The sequence below is a fragment of the Fistularia commersonii genome, chromosome 9, assembly GCF_037954325.1.
Source record: "Fistularia commersonii isolate RoL2024-O1a breed Wild chromosome 9, RoL_Fcom_v1.0, whole genome shotgun sequence".
NCBI classification, from domain to species: domain Eukaryota; kingdom Metazoa; phylum Chordata; class Actinopteri; order Syngnathiformes; family Fistulariidae; genus Fistularia; species Fistularia commersonii.
Window position 1 is genome coordinate 13,693,451 of NC_141292.1, and position 19,050 is coordinate 13,712,500.

General features: G+C 42.5%; 1 protein-coding gene across 1 annotated transcript; it reads left to right on the forward strand.

Annotated features, from left to right (window-relative positions):
• Positions 1-373: 373 nt before the first annotated feature.
• On the forward strand, positions 374-18,999 carry lhx5 (LIM homeobox 5). The gene is made up of 5 exons (XM_086153108.1): positions 374-1,108; positions 2,897-3,120; positions 3,837-4,114; positions 10,409-10,574; positions 18,462-18,999. Exons 1-5 carry the CDS (start codon positions 936-938, stop codon positions 18,809-18,811), a joined length of 1,191 nt encoding a protein of 396 aa, XP_086009234.1. The 5' UTR covers positions 374-935; the 3' UTR covers positions 18,812-18,999.
• Positions 19,000-19,050: the final 51 nt, after the last annotated feature.

Genomic DNA, 19,050 nt, shown 5'->3' on the forward strand with positions numbered 1-19,050 from the left:
GTTTATTTATATTCTATGCTCTTACTTATTTATTAATATACTATTGCTATAACTAATTTATTTTCATTTTACGCAAAAAATAAATCACGAATATTTTTTCGTAAAAAAAAATTACAATAGTTGAAAAAAAAAAATCTCGCACAACTTCTCGCCGAACTTCCGCGCGCATCGAGGGCGCCGCCGCACGGAATAACGGCGCTCCCCCTCCACCCCCTTCCCTCCCTCCCCGTGCGCGCGTCGGCGTGTGCGCCGTGAACGTGTAACCATGACAACTGCGCTCGGATTGGCTGTCTCCGCACGGGAATTAAGCGGGGTGCCGTCCAATGCGAGCCCAGGAAGCGCGCTTCTCGCCGCCACAAACCTCGTGATAACCGGACACGGCGACGCGAGGCGAGCCGAGGCGCGCAGGAAATGACCGGAGCCGCCGGGGAACCCGCGCGAAAAAAAAAAACACGGGCAGAAACAGTAGAGACAAAACCAAACATCGGATTTTAATTTTATTTTTATTTTTAAATTTTTTAATGTATTTATTTAATTTTTTCTTATTTTGAGCGCTTTTTGATGGTGTTTTAAGAACGCGCTTGTGCGGGAACATGGCGGGGCCGGGTGTCAGCGCACCCTCCCTCCGCTGATCTGGATTGTGGATTTGTGACGGGAACCGGAAGCGAGCCGGAACCAGGACTACATTCTCCCGGATTTACCGCCCCCCCCTCTCCCCCTCACGCCCGTGAAGGAGGACCTCCCCCACCGCCACCAACACCACCGCCACCACCCCTCCATCAGCAACCCCCTCATCCCCCTTCGGTTCTCACCTGACGGCGCACCCCCTTCCCGGAGCCAAGACGTTGTTCCGCGTGTTGGACCCGAGCCGCCCGAGTCCGAGCACCGGAGTCCGTGCGGGGGGGTCGGCTCTTGGCGCCCCGCGGGCCGCGGACATGATGGTCCACTGTGCCGGGTGTGAACGGCCCATCCTGGACCGGTTCCTGCTCAACGTGCTGGACCGGGCCTGGCACGCCAAGTGCGTCCAGTGCTGCGAGTGTAACTGCAACCTGACCGAGAAGTGCTTCTCCAGGGACGGGAAGCTCTATTGCAAAATTGACTTTTTCAGGTAAAAAGAAAAAAAAAAAGAAAAGCAAAAATGAAAGTGGAGCGACGTTTTATTTTGTTTTCCTTTCCATTGAACGCAACACACGAAATATCTAATTAATAACCACGCTATTATGTCACAATTTAAAAAGACGTTATTTTCAGCTTAAAAATAAGAATCTTATTTAACAACATAAACAGATTAAAATATAATGAAACGTGCGCAGAAAATTAATCCGCATTCAGCGATGATATATGGATGATGATATACGGACACGCACGGTTTAATAAAATGTAAACACGATTTAGAAACAAAAAAAAGAAACACAAATCGCCGTTTCCTGGCAACAGTTCATTTAAACGTGTCGACGGTTGCTTCGTTCAAACATTTATTTTGAAGGGCCTCAGTTATATTTTTTTAGGGCGGGCGCATTTGCAATTGTAAGCCCGTTTGTGGATTCCGTCCTTAAACGCCTCACGGATTCCCGCGGAGAGAGAGGGAGAAAGGAAAGTGTTAAGGTAATTGACTGAGAAGTGAAGCCCCCTTGTTTGTTCGGACGCATCATTTTCATGCGTATTTTGGTTATTTTCCACCCCCCACCCCCCCACACATACGCACACACACGTCTCTACAAACACACACACACACACAGCTCTATACACACTCTCATCACCACCACTTCTCTCCTTCTCTTTTGTCGACTATTATTTGGCCCTCGGACGAGCGCGGCCTTGGTCACATCATATTAACCCCCCCTCTCCCAAACACACACACACACACACACACAACCATCATCATCATCATCACCACCAATATCATGGAGTGGTGCAGGAGGGGGGGCCATTAGCGCGATAGAAACAGTAATCACCCTAATGTGTCCATTTGTTGTGTAAGTAGAGTTGTAGCCTCACGCCAAAGGTGGTGTTGGTAGGTGGTATCTGTAGAGTGTGTGTGTGTGTGTGTGTGTGTGTGTGTGTGTGCGTGTCGGGAGGGGGTGCATGTGAAAAGAATACCCCCCACCCCCACACGACCAACACCACAACCACCACCACCCGCCTTTATTTGCAAATGTAAAGACAAGCTTACATTAGTGCAAAAACAAAAGGCGATTTTCTTCTTTTTGTTTCACACTCCCCGCAGATCGAGGGGATCGTACTTGGAAAATAAAATGAAATAAAATAAAATTAAATAGAACAAAATAAAATAAAATAAAATAAAATAAAGTGAGGTTCACGCTGTCAGAGAAAATTAAGGTGGATTTTTTCCGTTTAGGTGGGGGGGGGGGTTATTTGTGTATGAAATTGATGACTCCCCCCACCCCCCCCCTCCAGTGTCTAAGCGGGTGAATATGGATTAAGAGAAGATTTTCACGCTAAGATGCTCCCACTCCTGCTTAATCCCATAATATATCCGTGGCTACAATGTGTTGATTGTCACTAATGCGTTTTTTTCTTCTTCTTCTCTTTTTTCCCCGCGTCGGGTTTATTGCAGATGCACCTAACGCAGAAAAATCACGCACTTTTAAATAAAAAAGAAGAGGAGATTAAACCTGCGTTTTTCACGCGGATAACGATGTTTTTTTTCTATAAATTCGCTTTAATTTGGAATATAACATTAAAGGGAATATAACGGGAATAATCCCGTTAGCGCGCGGCGAAACGTCTCCAGTTCTCGTCTGTACGCGCTGGAACCACATCCCTGGACCGCTTTGTTTTCCTTTATTTGTGGTTTTTATTTATTTTCTCATTAACCCTGTGTGTTTTGTTTTGCACCCCCCCCTCCACTCCCTTCTCCCCCGCCCCCGTCCAGGCGCTTCGGGACGAAGTGCGCCGGCTGCCTGCAGGGCATCTCGCCCAGCGACCTGGTGCGCCGGGCGCGCAGCAAGGTGTTTCACCTGAACTGCTTCACCTGCATGGTTTGCAACAAGCAGCTCTCCACCGGTGAGGAGCTCTACGTCATCGATGAGAATAAATTCGTCTGCAAGGAGGACTACCTGAGCTCCGGGGCGATCAAGGAGGTCAGCCTCAACTCAGGTAAACAAACAAACAAATCACCGCACTGATGCGTATTCACCCGCGATCAGTGTTTGGGAATTATCGGACATGTTACTTCCGGGTATTTGTTACTTCCGCGTATTTGTTACTTCCGGGTGTTTGTTACTTCCGCGTATTTGTAAACACAGCGGGGAGGTTTCGATATCCACCACCGCCACCATCTGCGGTATGTGTGTGTTTTTGTTTGTTTTTCTAATACATCACGTTCCGCAGGAGGATGCGGCGGCAATTGCGCGAGTGTGTAGTCCTTTTTCCACTAACTGACCGGCGAAAGGGCCTCGTCACACCCGCCCGCTAAGAATACAGTAGAAATTTAAAATATGTTGTAAAAAAAAAATGAAGAATACAGTAGAAATTTAAAATATGTTGTAAAAAAATGAATAATCTCAGCCCGAGTTTTTAATTCGTGTTTTTCAAACGTTTTTGACTTTGATTTGGTTGAATCAAAATTTAAATGTGTAAAAAAAAACAACCAACCAAAAAAAAGAGTCATTGGAGTAATTTATAACGCGCGGTTTAATTATTGCGCCTTTTTCGGTGCGCTCTAAACAGGTAACTCCGGTAATTTATCGGCAGCACATCTCTAAACCAAATTAAATCTCGCACACGCTCTCTCTCTCTCTCACACACACACACACACACGCAGCCTCCGTGACATTCATGGATCGTAACCTTCATCTCCTTCTCCTCCCCAGTGTCGTCGTGTACGGACAGGAGTTTATCGCCGGACCTCCAGGACCCCACGCAGGACGACATAAAGGAGACGGACAATTCCACGTCGTCGGACAAGGAAACGAACAATATCGAGAATGAGGAGCAGAACTCGGGGGCCAAGCGGCGGGGGCCCCGGACCACCATCAAGGCCAAGCAGCTGGAGACCCTAAAGGCCGCCTTTGTCGCCACGCCGAAACCAACGCGGCACATCCGGGAGCAGCTCGCACAGGAAACGGGACTAAACATGCGGGTGATTCAGGTGAGACGCACCGCCGGTAACCGGAAGATGAACGTTATGATGATGATGAAGATGATGGTGGCGGTGACGATGATGATGATGGTGGTGGTGATGATGATGACGATGGAGGGATTACTCAACGCGAGGGGATCGGGTGGGTTTGGATGAAGGGGAGTAATTAGTGACGGATTATAAATCGGCGGGATTAGGCGTTAATCGCGCGCGGATAAAAGCGCCCGGGAGTCTCTGGGACCGGAACGCGGAAGTGACGTACGTCACTTTTCTCCTTTGTTTTTTCTTAAATATCAGCTCAAAAAATGAAGAGGTTTTATTTCATTATTTATTTGATTTTATTGATTAATTAATTTTTTTTGTGAAAGGGAAATACAAGTAAGGTTTTATTTTCTTACAAGCACCCGCGTGTTTTCTCGCCACGTTTTCTTATCCGAAGAAAGTAAAGAAAATGCCGAGGAGACGCCGTCACACTCAGTCCAAAGAAATGTAAAAAAATGCAAACCGGTATTTTAATATAAAATAAATCTAGAGATAAATAGAAAAAAAGAAATGGTATAATAACAATTTTACACAGTAATAGTAATAATGAATGCAATAATATTGATGACGAACTGACATTTTCAAAAAAAGGGTTTCTTTCAAACCGAGTCAGCTACTTCCATTTTTTTTTTATAAATTGCGATGTTAATTTTTTCTCCCCCGCGATTAGTTTCTCTCTCCTCCATTATCCAACCTATAATTGGACTAAAATTCCAAAGAGGCATTGAAGAGACGTTGAAGTCCCCTCGAAAATAAGACCGAAACAGCTTCTCAGAACCGACAGTGTGTCTGATATACAACTATTACAAAATATGAAAATTATTATTGCTATCATCATTATTGTTGTTGTTGATATGTCAGGAAAACATTGACAATTTAACTTCCAAACTCTGGCAGATAAATTCCTCAATATTATATTTTACATTTAAATTACCAATAGCTTTACTTGCTGGCCTCTGCAAGCATTTTGTATTTTTTTCAATATCATCATTAAGAAAAGGAAATCCAGTTTCTTGTTGGAGAGATAGGGAAATCAATTGTTTTGTTTATTTGTTTGTTTTAATTTAAAATTCAATGAAGGGCCTCCCACCTCCTAACCAGCACCTGCAGTTTATTTCAGTTTATTTTAGATTTCTAAAATCAAACATATGGTAATTGGATTTCCAGATGAATGAATACAAATAAAAAATACTTTTTTGTTTGGGCTGGTTGTTGTTTAGATTCATTTTTGTTGTTGGCCTTTTACTCATATCATTTATGAATTTTCCAAATACGAAAAAGGGGGTGCAAATAAAAGTATGGCAATCATCTGTTCGTTGACATATGAAAATAATAAAACAAAAGAAAACAATAATTTTAATGGGATTAAACCAGTGGATGCTGCAGATGTTTGTCATTGTTAAAATATGGATATTAAATCCATAGATGAATAGATACAAGAGAGGATTGTATGTGTGTATAAATATATGTAGGGAGCTATAGCTATAGACATAAAACCCTCAAAGAGATGGAAATATAACTTATTTATATATGTACATATGCATTTATAAAACCGCCAGAAAGATGGATATGTATCAAATAGAGACATAGATATGGAACCAATAGAGGAGAAGACAAATAACAGCACAGAGATAGATATACGACCAATAGAGAGATAGAAAAGTAACCAATAGAGAGGTGAATATATAGTACGACCATCAGAGCGATAAATAAATAATAGTGCAATAGATATATAACATATATATGAGAGATACATAAATGACCAATAGAGAGACAGATAAGTAATAAATTGAGATAGGTGTATAACCAATTGGCTGGTAGATATAGAGCAATAAGAACTATAAGTGAAACAAATAAGATGAGTGAAATTATAATTTCAGATGAGTGATTCTGCTCACTGGCGTTTGCAGGTGTTTTTTCATTTTCCAAACAAACAAACAAAAAAGAACACCCTGATAAATAAATAAATAATAGTCCCAGGTGCAGTGATTTTATAAAATACTTTTTCTTTTTCCAGAAACACAATTCTGTTTGTCGAAAAAGGCACGCAGACATGGAACCACTGTTATTTGTTTTTAGACAATATTTGTTTGTTTGTTTCTTTCCCAAGCATTTTAACCTTCACTGCTATAGAAAACAACAACAAAAAAAGCATGATTTGCAATATAACAAGTTCATGATGGTTTTTTTTTTTTTTTTTTTTTTTTTGGACCTCACCATCTCTCTCTCTTTCTCTCTCCCTCTCTCTCTCTCACTCTCTCTCTCTCTCTGTCTTTTCATCCATCACACACACACACACACACACACACACACGCAGCTCGGTGTCTGGGTTCAGACTGTGTCAGGATGATTAGCACCATCTCTGCCAACTGTGATGTGGCTTTTTGTGCGCTGGCTGTGATTATGGCTGATTTCACAGATTTACATGGCGCCACCCCAACCCCCCCCCCCCACACACACACCTCCTCCTCCCCCTCCTCGCTTCCCTTCCTCCATCTCCTCCTCCTCCTCACCTCGCTGCTCTCACTCACTTACAGCCTGCTCCCTCATTAGTAGAAGGTGGCTCCGTATCAGTCGCTGCAGGCGGCGGCGTTTTTCAGCCACCGGGTCCAGCCGAGGATTCAAGGCCCCCCTTTTTTTAACAGAAACCGTGAGCCGTTCAAAAAAAAAAAAGGAGAAGAAGCCCGGGACTCATTTATACCTGGAGAGAGAGGGAGAATATCAAGAAATCACCTTCAAGAATGGAGAGACTGACAGTATTGTTTTTTGTTTTTCGGGGCCTTTTGTGGAGAAATGACCTGAAATTAACCCAAACCCAGGAAAGAAATAACCTACGAAAACACCATTATTAAGTATATTTTTTTTTCTTAAAAATTATGTTTTGACAATCCGATTCAGACGATGAAAAAGGAATGAAAATGTTTTCCCAAGAAATCTACCCCGAGTTTCTGTACAGCCTTTAAACAGTGAATGGTAGAGGCGCGATGCCTCAGTGTCTTCACAGAGAAGACCAGAACCAAAAACCAGAATGCAATATTATCCCTAAAACAGCAGGAAATGACATGAAATATGAAATACCTGTCGGTACAAGCTCGCTGTTTGTCAGGAATCGCCTTAAATCCGCACCCCCCTCCCCCCCCCCCCGAATGAGCTGAAACTGCTGATAAAACCACCTCGACACCCCGCAGAAACTGGGAGAAGATTACGGATGAAATTACAAAACATGAAACCGAATAATCTGTAGAAATCCTTGGAAGATGAGGTTTTAAAATATGTAAATAAAATGGAGAAAATTGCCTAAAAGTCACTTATAAATAAAGGAAGAAAAGGGATCATCATCAACATAATAACAATAATAACAATAATATTAATATTGATAATAATAATACTATTGATAATAATGACATATTATAATGATAATAATAAGAAAAGCAACGGTAATAATCATCATAATAGTAACAATCATAATAGTAATAAAGCCATTTTGCTAAAATTCAAAAAGTAGAGGTAAGAATCGAGGAGAAAAAGTCTATTAAAACAAAAAGAGCAGAGAACAAAATTAACCATGTCTGGGTCATTATCAAACTCCTGCAGGTCATGAGTCTGCAGCCCCTTTTATTTCAGGGGTCGTGACCTCAGACAAGCCCCTCCGTCCCCCCTTCTTCCTCCCACACACTCTGCATGTCGCCCCGAGCCAAGATGGTGGCCGGGTTTCCTCCTGTGGAATCTCTGAGCGCCATTCTCTGGAGGGAAGACGCCGCCGTGTTTCCATAAAGACCCTCCCCGCATTTCCCTGATTGTGCTCCGTATGCCAAGGCTGCTGTGTGTGCGTGTGTGTAAGGGCGTGCATGTGTGTGTGTGCGCTTTGTGTTAATCTCTAGCTCCACGGGATCGTGCGGTTGGTGCAGCCCGAGCTGCTGTGAGCATATGCGGGTGTGTGCATGTTAGTGTGTGTATGTGTGTGTGTGTGTGTGTGGGTGGCATAAACAAATATGGTGGAAAATAAGGCCTGGTTCCTCTTTAAACACCATTAACTTTAATGGAACTACATTGTCAGCAGCGCCAGTTGTATTTTTTTGTTTGTAGTTTTTTTTTCTAGTATGATTTAGAAATATTTTAATTTAATATTTAATCTACATCCTGTTTACTTTTTTTATTTAAATGAAACATTTTTAAATTATTATATTACAAAATTGTTATTTTTGATCATTATTAAACTCAAATAACAACACGATTGGTTTGACATTACATTGTAACAGCGCAGTTGTTGCAATGCTATGATTATAAGAATAAATGTAATTATAATTTATCCTTGCTTTATACAAGAGTTTATTTCAAGTGCATATTTATTCATTTTATGTCATACTCTCAGAATATTTTGGCATTTTACCTGTGACCTATTTTACAATGTCATGGTGCTGTACCTTTTTGGGGAAGTCTCAGATTTTCTTTCCAAATCATCATTATCAAAGATGGATATGTGGCATTTCTTTGAGAAAGATAAAAAAAAAAAACGGTTTCCATCAGGGTGAAACGTCCTCGTGCGAGGACATTACAAATGAAGCTCATCTGGTCACCCTCATGTGTTGACATCTTTTTTTTTTGCGCCCTCTAGTGGCAGTAAGAGCACATGACATGAGTCAGAGCAACTGGCAACATGGAGTTGCCTGAGCAGATCCTGAGACTCAAATCCCTTCTGTGGTTCCACCTGTTTTTTTATATTATGATTGTTTTCTTTTGATATTCTCAGAACCTTAAAATACCCGTGTGAGGACACTGGGATTACCCGTTGTTCAGAAACACATGGCCACCGCATGCACATACAACACGGACATTTTGGCAAAATCTGTTGCCCCCATCTTCAGGACATCTTTTTGTAAAATAAACATTTTCCATGCTGGGGTGGTGCAGTGGTTAGCGCTTCCACCTCACAGCAAGGAGGTCCATAGTTAAATTCTCACAGGGGGGATTTCTGTGTGGAGGTTACAAATTCTCCCAGTATCTGCGTGAGATTCTTCTGGGTTCTTCCCAAAAACATGCAGTTGGTAAACTGGAGAGCCTGAATTGCCCAGACATGTGAATGTGAGTGTGAATGGTTGTATGTTTTTAAATGTGGTCCAATGCCCCACTGTCCAAACTGCATGAATATTTCCAATTCTAGTTAGGGTTTTGAAAAAAATAAAATATAAATGAAAAAAAGACCACCTGAAAAGACAAAGTTCTATCGTTTGAAAAGAAACCTGGAAAGTCTTGTTTTTTCCGTGATAATTTCAAGGACCCACCATATGAAACGCTTGTGAGATACTAAATATCATTATAATGATCACACTCCATCACAGTGGATTTTGCTGTGTTATTTAAAAAGTTTATTGTCATTTTTAATTTTTACTAATTTCAATGAAGGTGATCATTGTTGTTGATTAATTCATTTGTCGTTTTGAATAATATTTTTCTGTCATGCAGCCTGCAGTTTCACAGAATTAAGTTTTGCGTTTCATTGTTTGTCTTAACGTAAAAAGATTTAAATATTAAAAGTCTTATAAGATAAAATAAAAAATAAAATAAAGTAATGAAATTATGAGCCTTTTAGAGGCAAAACACTCCCATGGTCCATTGAAATAGTGATGTTGCAGCTGTGGGTTATTTTTTCATTATGACTATTTTAAATAAGTTGACCTCTGGTTAGAACTGCAAAATCTGTGAATGTAAGAAAAAAAATAAAACGAGAGGAAGCAGCAATTAATAAGAAAGAGGAGCAGAAATATTTCACCTTCTCTTTTTTGCATACAAAAAGGGAGCTATTTGACCTTGGCTTGCTTGCCGTTTTAAAACACGTTAAAAAATTAACGAAAAATGGACTGTATTTGTAATAATTGGCTGGTAACGACTTGCTTCATTTTTGAATATTTTATGGAGTGAAAGCATGTGGAAATGGTGTGTAACAAAGACATCAACAAACACACGGTTGAGGAATCCTATGACAGTTTCTTAGAAAAGAAATAAATAGCCTAAATTTAATTGAAATAAATAAGTGGAGATGGGCAGGGAAAATCAATAAAATCAGCAGGAAATTGGCAAAATGAAAATATTGATTAATAATTAGTAAATTGGCTGAATGTAAGAAAATTGACAAAAAATATCTTAATTTGCCAAATAAATAGTTTCTCATGGAAACGTCTAGAGACCAGTGAAGAGTCTCAGACCAGAGGTGAAGAATCCAATGTCTAAAGCGAGGCTCTTCCTGCTCTGGTTCCGTTGTAGGTCTGGTTCCAGAACAGGAGATCCAAAGAGCGACGGATGAAGCAGCTCAGCGCTCTGGGGGCCCGACGACACGCCTTCTTCAGGGGCCCGAGGAGGATGAGGCCCCTGGGAGGAAGGCTGGAGGACCCTGACATCTTGGGGCCCGGGGCCTACGGCTACTACGGAGGTAAGAACCGACCAACCAACCTCTGCCTACCCCGTGTTCTCATATGAGGCAATTCATTATCGGCTTGACTCGGCCTCGTTGTTGTCACGTGCAGAGACATCATCGCGCCCGCTAGTGGTGGTAAAAGTGAACAGACATCAGTGTAGTGTCAGCAACAGATCTGGCAGCAAGTTGATAAACATTGTACTACATGGTGGGAACCAGCTACAGCTTTTTTGATTAGGACGTATCCACTCAAGGACAACCACCTTCTCCGCTCTTCCTTCACTCCCCTCAACCCCAGTGTGAACGATCACCCGCGACGTTTAACCGTCGGGTCGTCCCATTCGAAATGAGAGCAGGGATCGTAGCAAGGCGCCGCAACGCTAGTTGGTAAGACCCCCTCTCCTTCTGTTTGAGGACGTCGGAAGTGAAGCCTGAAACCCCCGAGGTGTCATATGTGGTCACTTTAATAGTCGGGTGTATCTGACAAGCGGTAAAATGATCCCAGCGTGCCCATACTAGGACATCCTTTCCGCGAAAAAGTGCCTCCTGTCCAAAGACCGTTATTATATTTCCTCCCCGTTCAGAGCCCTGTGATCGCAAATACAGAAGTATTCCGATAAACTTTGATCGATTTTATTTTTTTAAATCACTACCCGGCAAGGAAAAGCCCTTGTTTACTTAATTAATCAATGGACTGATCAGCGGGGCAGTCTATCAAAAGTAATCGATAGCTGGAGCTTGACAAGGACTGACCTGCGGGATGTTCCAGAAGTCCAGGAACAAAAAAAAAAAAAAAACATCCCTAAAACATTAATTAAAAAATCGTTTATCATTTGCCAGCGATTCCCACTCCTGGCCTCCTACACCAAGATACAAACTTTCTTTTCCAGGGGCGGGGAGATGAATAAATAAATATATACATGGATAAGCGAGCGAATAAATTAATAAATGGATGAATAAATAGAAAAAAAATTAATAAATAATGGAATGAATAAAACTTTTGTCAACTGACACCATAAACGCGGAGAGGCGAGTGTGATTTCCCTGGGAGAGACGGCGAGCGAGGGCTCCGCAGGCTCAGTGCCGGATAAAAGCCGCTCAGCTGTCAGGCGCTGTCACCGGTTACAGCTGAGCGGATAAATCATCCGGGGGAACGAGTGTATTCATCCTGTGTGTAAACACTGGCAAGTGACGCGGCTGTGTTTTTAATTTATTTATTTATCTTTTAACCCAAAGAGGCTGCGTTTTGTTTTGATTTATATTTAAAAACGCTTTCGGGTGGGGCGGGGGGGTGGGGGGTGGGGGAGTATTGTAGAGAAGAAATCAAACAGCGGTATTAATGAGATTTGGCTGGTTTCCCTGTAGGGAAAATAAAAATAGAATTATAAGCCCGCATTTCCTTAGAGGGAATTGAGGTGATTCCGATTTTTACTGCTGTTTTATTTATTTTGTTTATTTTTTTCCTCATTTCCAGCTTGACGCGTTGCTTTCTGGTAACTGTGGAATCAATCAGACCCGAGATAAAAGTTTCTATTCGTTTTGGACACATGACGATGTACCCAGCGCGTAGCGGCGAGGAAGTTATTTGGTAACTCGTTTCAATGAATTTGCAAATCTGACGATGTGCCGTATTCCTTGATTAGCTTTTGCTTTGTTTTTGTTTCAGCTTTTGTTTCAGCTTTTGATTGATTTAATGTTCAGGCTTAAAACCCGCTATTAAAAGTTGAAGAATTCAACATTAGCCATCCAGGCTGCTCAGTTCCAGTTGTTCAAGTCTCGTGATTAAATCCATAAAAAAAAATTAAAGGGTTTCAAGAAATGGTGAAATATCTGATGTCACAAATTGGCTGCTGTGCGTTTGTCTTTCCACCGCTGAGCAGACGAGATTTTATTTATTTTCTTTCTTTCTTTTTTTTACCGTCTCCTTTTCATGTCCCTCCCTGAACGCTAGAGTGCAGTTTGACCTCAGCTCGATGCGAATTGACCCCCGGATCAATATTCATTCAAATAAATAAATAAATAAATAGATAAATAGATAAATAGATAAATAAATAAATAACAAAAAAAAAAAACACATACTTGTATAAAAGGAGAAGAAGAGGAAAGAGGACAAGAAGAAGAAGAAGAAAGAGAAACACAACTCTAGTTTCATGGTCGTTTTTATTGTACGACATGCACTCATGTGTCGTAAGACAATAAAAGAACCTCAGAAGATTATTAATGTTGGAAAGGTGATGTTTATCATGGGAGGAAACGGTAAGATAATTTAACATCGATTTCACTTTCACTGATAAGCAGGCGCCTACTTCAGTTACCACTGTTGCAAGATAATGGAAAAAAAAATAATGGATCCATTTTTTTTCTATTTCATTTAAGATTTTCAGGTCTTCTTTTTTTTTTCCAAGGTCATTTCAAACCTGTAAAATTCTAAATTGACTCCATGGAGACGTCGGTGGGTAAATGAGCAAAGTCTTTGTGCTTCTTTGGTGTTTCTACATCGTCGGTGTTGCACCTGTAAATTTATTTCACTAATGAGGTTGTGACGCATCTTAAGGCTTTACTAAAGTGTTATTGCATCTATATTAAGGTTTATCATTTCAAGGATTGAAATATGAGTATTTGGAAACAGAATGATTCTCATTGATGTTGCTGAGAGCCTCAATAATGCACCTGTTGTAAAACCATCAGCCTTACTAAGCAATTACGAGACAATGTTAATAACAACTTATAAAGCGTTGTTATTACCTCATCAGCTTCAATTAACACTTGTGTGAAGTGTAACCTAATTGGAGAATCATCATAAACATTTCGATATTGCTTTATTAAATACTTATGCTAATTTAAGCATTTCATCATATTATCCTATTATGATCACATTGCATCTTAATTAGTTCATGTTGCAAGATTAGCTTAAATAAACACTGATATGCATTACATAAAGCCAATAAGTACTCATAACGGTCTAAAAATAAATAGAATAAAAAAATTTAACCAAGTCCTCTATGATACCAATGTTTACTTGTTACAATGTTTTACTATTAAGCCAACAAACGCATTACATAATCCTATTGAGGTGTCTTTTGTAATAATAATTTGTATAATCTTAACATTGATTTGTTTGCATTTATCAGATTATTTAATATTGTTCATCAAAGATGAGAATTTTTTTTTTTTTTTTTAATACATATTACGGTATATTGCAAGTTCCTTTACTTGGGGTCAAATTCAATATTTGCCAAAAAAGACTTATTGTTTGGGAGTTAATTTCTGATTAATTTTTATTGATCATGGTGACTAACCTTCATATATCAGGGTTACTTATACTAACTACATTACTGCTGTTATAAAGTGATACTACCGGGTCCATGTTGGTCACTTGGGATTAAAAAAAAAAAAAGCAAACACGCAAGAAAAAAAACACTTTTATCAGCAACGCAGCATTAATACATGTGTAATTAACTGTACGGAGGCGCCATGTTTACATCAGTCGCTCGCTTTTTCATCAGACGGCCTGAGAGCAGCGGCTCCTGCAGCTCGCGCTCATCTACCTAGGGACAAGGGGCCGAGGATACAATGAAAGTGGCAGCTTCAAGGCTGGAAAAAAAAAAAAAAAAAAAAAAAAACAAGGACAAAAAAACCTTCATCCCTTGCTCTCGTCACTCTCTCCCTCTCTCTTTCATTTTTTTTTTTTTTTTGCTTTTTCACACCCTTTATGAGGCTCGGCAGCAAAGGCCGAAGCCTTTATCTGAGCTCCCCGCTTCCCTTATGTTCCTCCGTCGCCTGATCCCCCCCCCTCCATCCCCCACCCCCAAAGCTAGGAATGCCTCTGTGCAGCGGCGATGCGTCTGGATGTGTGACCATAATTATAGTCCACCACAAATCCCGCCCAACCCGTTCCCTTGTCGTCCCCCCCCCACACACACACACACACACGCACGGTTTTTACAAGCTTATTCTCAAGGTCGACTAAAAAAGCTAACGGGGGCTTGTTTACGGATAAAATCATTAGCGTGTTTGTGAGAGTTGACGTTTCTCCCGATCACCCACGCCGTCTCGCGGAAACCGATGGAAAAAGGCGTCGCTATAATAATCCGGGCACGTTTCGATACGTACTCGTTCCGGACTCGGGTGTTCGGAGGGAAAGGGGAAGAAGATGATAGAAGGTAGGGCCATATGGCGGGAAGAAAATAAGATGCTAATGCGACGTCTGGGGCTGGGGCGGGGGTGGCGGCCGCAGGGGTTAAAGCCTGCTGTCGGTCACAAGTCGAGGCAGCGCAGCGGCAGGATGATTTAACGTCGGCGAAGACGAGGGCGATGTAAATTCGGAAGGGAAATATGGCAGAGGTGAGAAGCGGGAGACAGGTGGAGGTTTGTAATTGTCAGCGAAGGCGGGCGGTGGCAGGAGGTGGTGGCTGGCGGCGTGCAGACGGCACCCGGAGTGAAAACTAGCCACGCTGTTTCAGAATTACGGTCTCTTTAAAAAAAAAAAAAAAAAAAGTAAAAGAAAAAAATAAATTACTTTTTTTAAAATAGACCAATCGAAAACCACTTCACCCACTCTTCCCTGCTGCTCCCAGGTGTCATAATCCCACCGCTCCTCCTGGAAAGAGGCGCCCCAGATCGCTCTGATTGGCCAGGAGTCCATTTCCCGTGTCACTCATCCAATTATCTTTTTTTTTTTTCTATCCTCGTTTAACCTCCCGAGCTGAAGGTTATTACGCATCTCTTTTTAATTTCTTCCGGCTAATTGGGATTAGTGGGACCTAAATAAATACAGAACTGAGACGTGTCTTCGAACACGTCCTCATATAGGGATGCTGGATTTGAAGTCCTGGCGTGCTTAGAGGAGGACCTCATGGCGGCGAGCCTAGGAAGTAGCCACAGCCCAGGAGGGATGATGGGTTGAAATTGTCCGTCGGTGTAAATGAGAGGGCGAATAGCCGTCTGTGATTGACAGGCGATCATCAATGGGTTAAACCCCGCCTCTCATGGGATCGACTCCTTTCGCACTGTGAATCGAGAGCGCACGATAAGCATAAATGAATGGATGAACAATTTGCTCATTTTGTCAGGGATCCATCCATAAACCAAACTGCAAAACACGAAGCCGCGACTCCATATTGTTTTTTTGTTAAGACAAGGTGTCGACACCGCTCGCACATTCGGAAGTGATGTTTCCAATGGGAGCGTTTCATTTTAAGCGTCGACTCATTTCGTGCGTGTGTGTGTGTGTTTGTGGGAGCGCGTGCGCACGCGTCTTTCTGAGCGCAGGACATTTTCCGCTCGGTTCGGTTCAATTAGAGTCGGACAGGAAAACTTCATTAACTCCCAGATACCGAAAGTACTGTGTTTACTTTGGCCAGGGAAACACAGGGTTTCAGCTCTTCTTCTCCCACCAACAATTCACTTTCTTCCTGAAGTGCAACGTGTTTATGATAATCCCCTGACCCCCACCAACTCCCCCCGCCAGTCAGGATTTGGTTGTGACCAGAACTGAGCGAATCGTTCACCGAACCTGCCGAACCAACAGGAAGCGTTTGGCTCCTTCCAAAATGATTAAAAAGAAGCTGTTTTTGAGTTCCCGACCATTTCCTCGTGCCCCCGAATGTCCAAAATGTCCATTTCTGAAAGGTTTCGAACCACCCGGCGTCGACGGTCAGATTAGACGCTGGCGTCGGTTTCCGGGGATTAATCAACGTAACGGGATTTCGATCCCCGGGGGCAAACGATTCTGCGGCAAGCGGAACAAACACAGGCGACTCCGGAACGGTCTAATCTTAATCCTGGTTACATTAGTCTGGAAATAATCTCATGTTTGTTTGTTCAATTTCGAGTTGCCACGGAAACACAACTTTTGTTCTGGTGTTATGTACAAACATTGATAATGCAAGTGGATTTGATGCTAAATAGCTGCTAAATATTAAAAAAAAACAATTATTTTTGATGAAGAATCAAGTATATCTGAACAATAAATGTTGTTTAATTTGCAACACAATTCTTCTGGTCGCCACAGCCAATCATCTACCTCCATCTAACCATCTCCTCTGCACCCTCTCGCACCGACAAACGTTACGTCGCCTTTCCGCCATCCATAAATCTCGTCTTCGGTCTTCCTTTAAGGCCTCCTGCCAGGCAATACCAACCTCGGCATTCTTCTACCCTTATATTCTCTATCCCTATGTAATTGTAATGTAATTACCCTTGAAATTGAGAAAGTAAAAATGAGCGGTTGAAATGGAAACGCCGAGTCAATTGTAGTGAAAATGGGATTTTTATGTGTCTGTTTTAAACTTAATGTGTCTCCTTTTAAGATATTTTTGCTCACAGCCAGAGAAAACAACATTGGGCGAGCATTATTTTGAAATATTTTCCCGCCATCTCTCCAGGAGATGTGCTTTACCCAGCTTCGCAAATATGAACACAAACACACACACTCCACACACCCCTGCCTGATGAATTTGCGGACGTCGTTCTCTCATCCTGACACTTTATAGACCCCGAACGTTTGATCATTAAAGGAACTGCCCGCGAGCGGCGTCCTGGGCTGCACCGCACGCCGGTAATGACGGCGAGCGATAAGCCCAGGAAGTAGCCACAGCCCAGCGAGGTAGGGATGATGGAGGCGGCCGGGTTGCACGGGGGCTGCAGGGAGGCAGGGATCTCATTTTGGATTCCCTCATCCGGATCTGGAAGTTTTCACCTCGGGGACGTGGGGCGGGGATGCCTGGGGGTGGGGGTGGGGTGGGCAGAGGCCACGCATGGTCGCCAGCTGAACGAGCGGGGGATGTGGGGGAAGGAGGGGGGAGATGAATGCAGTGTGAGGAAGGCGGGGGAAGTGAGGCGGAGCGGCGTGGAGTTGTTTATACACTCAAATGAGGCTGCTGGAAAAAGCGGCGGGGTTGAAATTGGGCATGATCAATTTCACCACTTAGAGAAAGGAGGGGCTGCGGGTGCACGTGCACATGTGTGTGTGTGTGTGTGTGCACATTTCTGCCCACCACTCAACGGAAAACACAGATTTTACTTTGTTGATAAGTGAAAAACTGATTGCAATGTTAAAAAACAACAGCTATGGCCATTTGTGGAAATAATGGGAATACCTTTCTAACATCTTTAACCTTAAATACAAGGCTTGCGATGTTTTGTGTATCAGCCAGGCCAGAAGGGGGCACTGCAGTTTTTAAACCATGGTCGTGTAACCTGCTTTTCGCTGGAATCCAACGAGCTGCTTCAAAATGGAAGGAGAAAGGATGTGATTTCATCCGAATTCCAAAAAAAAAAAAAAAAAAAAAAAACTTACCTGACAATTGGCAAATGCCAGCCAACAATGCTGGACATCACACCCTGGATGATAAGTTATAGAAATATTATCAATATTTATATATTTATTTACTTATTAAAAAAAAAAGAAATTTCAACAAAATGGAATTCTTTTTGCAAGACCATGTGATATCCTATTATTAAAAAAATAGATAAGTAAAACAATATATAAATCAGAGAGTAGGGAGGTTTCACAGATGACCGCAGGTGCAAATGACGGTAAAAAACAAACAAACAAGAAATTCATCACAGAAAAATGGATGGGAATAAATCAAAAATAAATAAATAAATAGATGAACATATAATCTATCTTGAAATCAGCAAAATTGGGAGGTCATTTTAAAGAGGCAATCTGGACGGGCCTATGTGTCTGTGTGTGTGTCAATTGGTTGAGACCTCTATGTTGCCTGCCCACAGGGACAAGTTCTTTGAGGAGGTCTGAACCCCTCCCACCCAATTTTCACACGCCATCATTTTCACTTTGTCCTTAATCAGTGTATCGCGACAGCTGGGATGAAATAGCTGTCTATTTACATCTCTTATACTTGCGTGTAACTCTGACCTCCTGCTCTCCCCCCACAGAATACCAAGGTGACTACTACGGACCAGGGAGCAACTACGACTTCTTCCCCCATGGCCCCCCGTCCTCGCAGGCCCAGTCGCCAGCCGAGTCCCCCTACATCCTGGGCTCGGGCCCCGGCGCCATGGAGGGCGCGGGCCACCTCCCTTCGGACGACCAAAGGTTCACGGACATGATCTCCCACGCTGACACCCCAAGCCCGGAGCCTGGGCTGCCTGGCCCCCTGCAGCCCGTCCCAGGGGAGGCGTATGGTGGCGGACCGAGCCCCCCTTTCTCTTTGGCCAGTAACTCCAGCTACAGCGCCCCCATGTCCCACCAAGGCCAGGAGATGGGCGAGACCACTGCCTGGTAGAGGACAAACTAACCCCTCCCCCCCCCCACACACACACACACATACACAACTACCACACCCCACTTGCCCTCCCTTCCTCACCCACAAGGTAGGGGGGGTGATAGACATGGAAACAAGAAAAACAAAAAAAATAAACAAACATCATTTCTATGGAGGACTTTTTAGAAAAAAACAAACAAAAAAATGAACGGACAAAGAGACAAGTGGGGAGTGGGAGATTTGCCCCCCACCCCGACCCC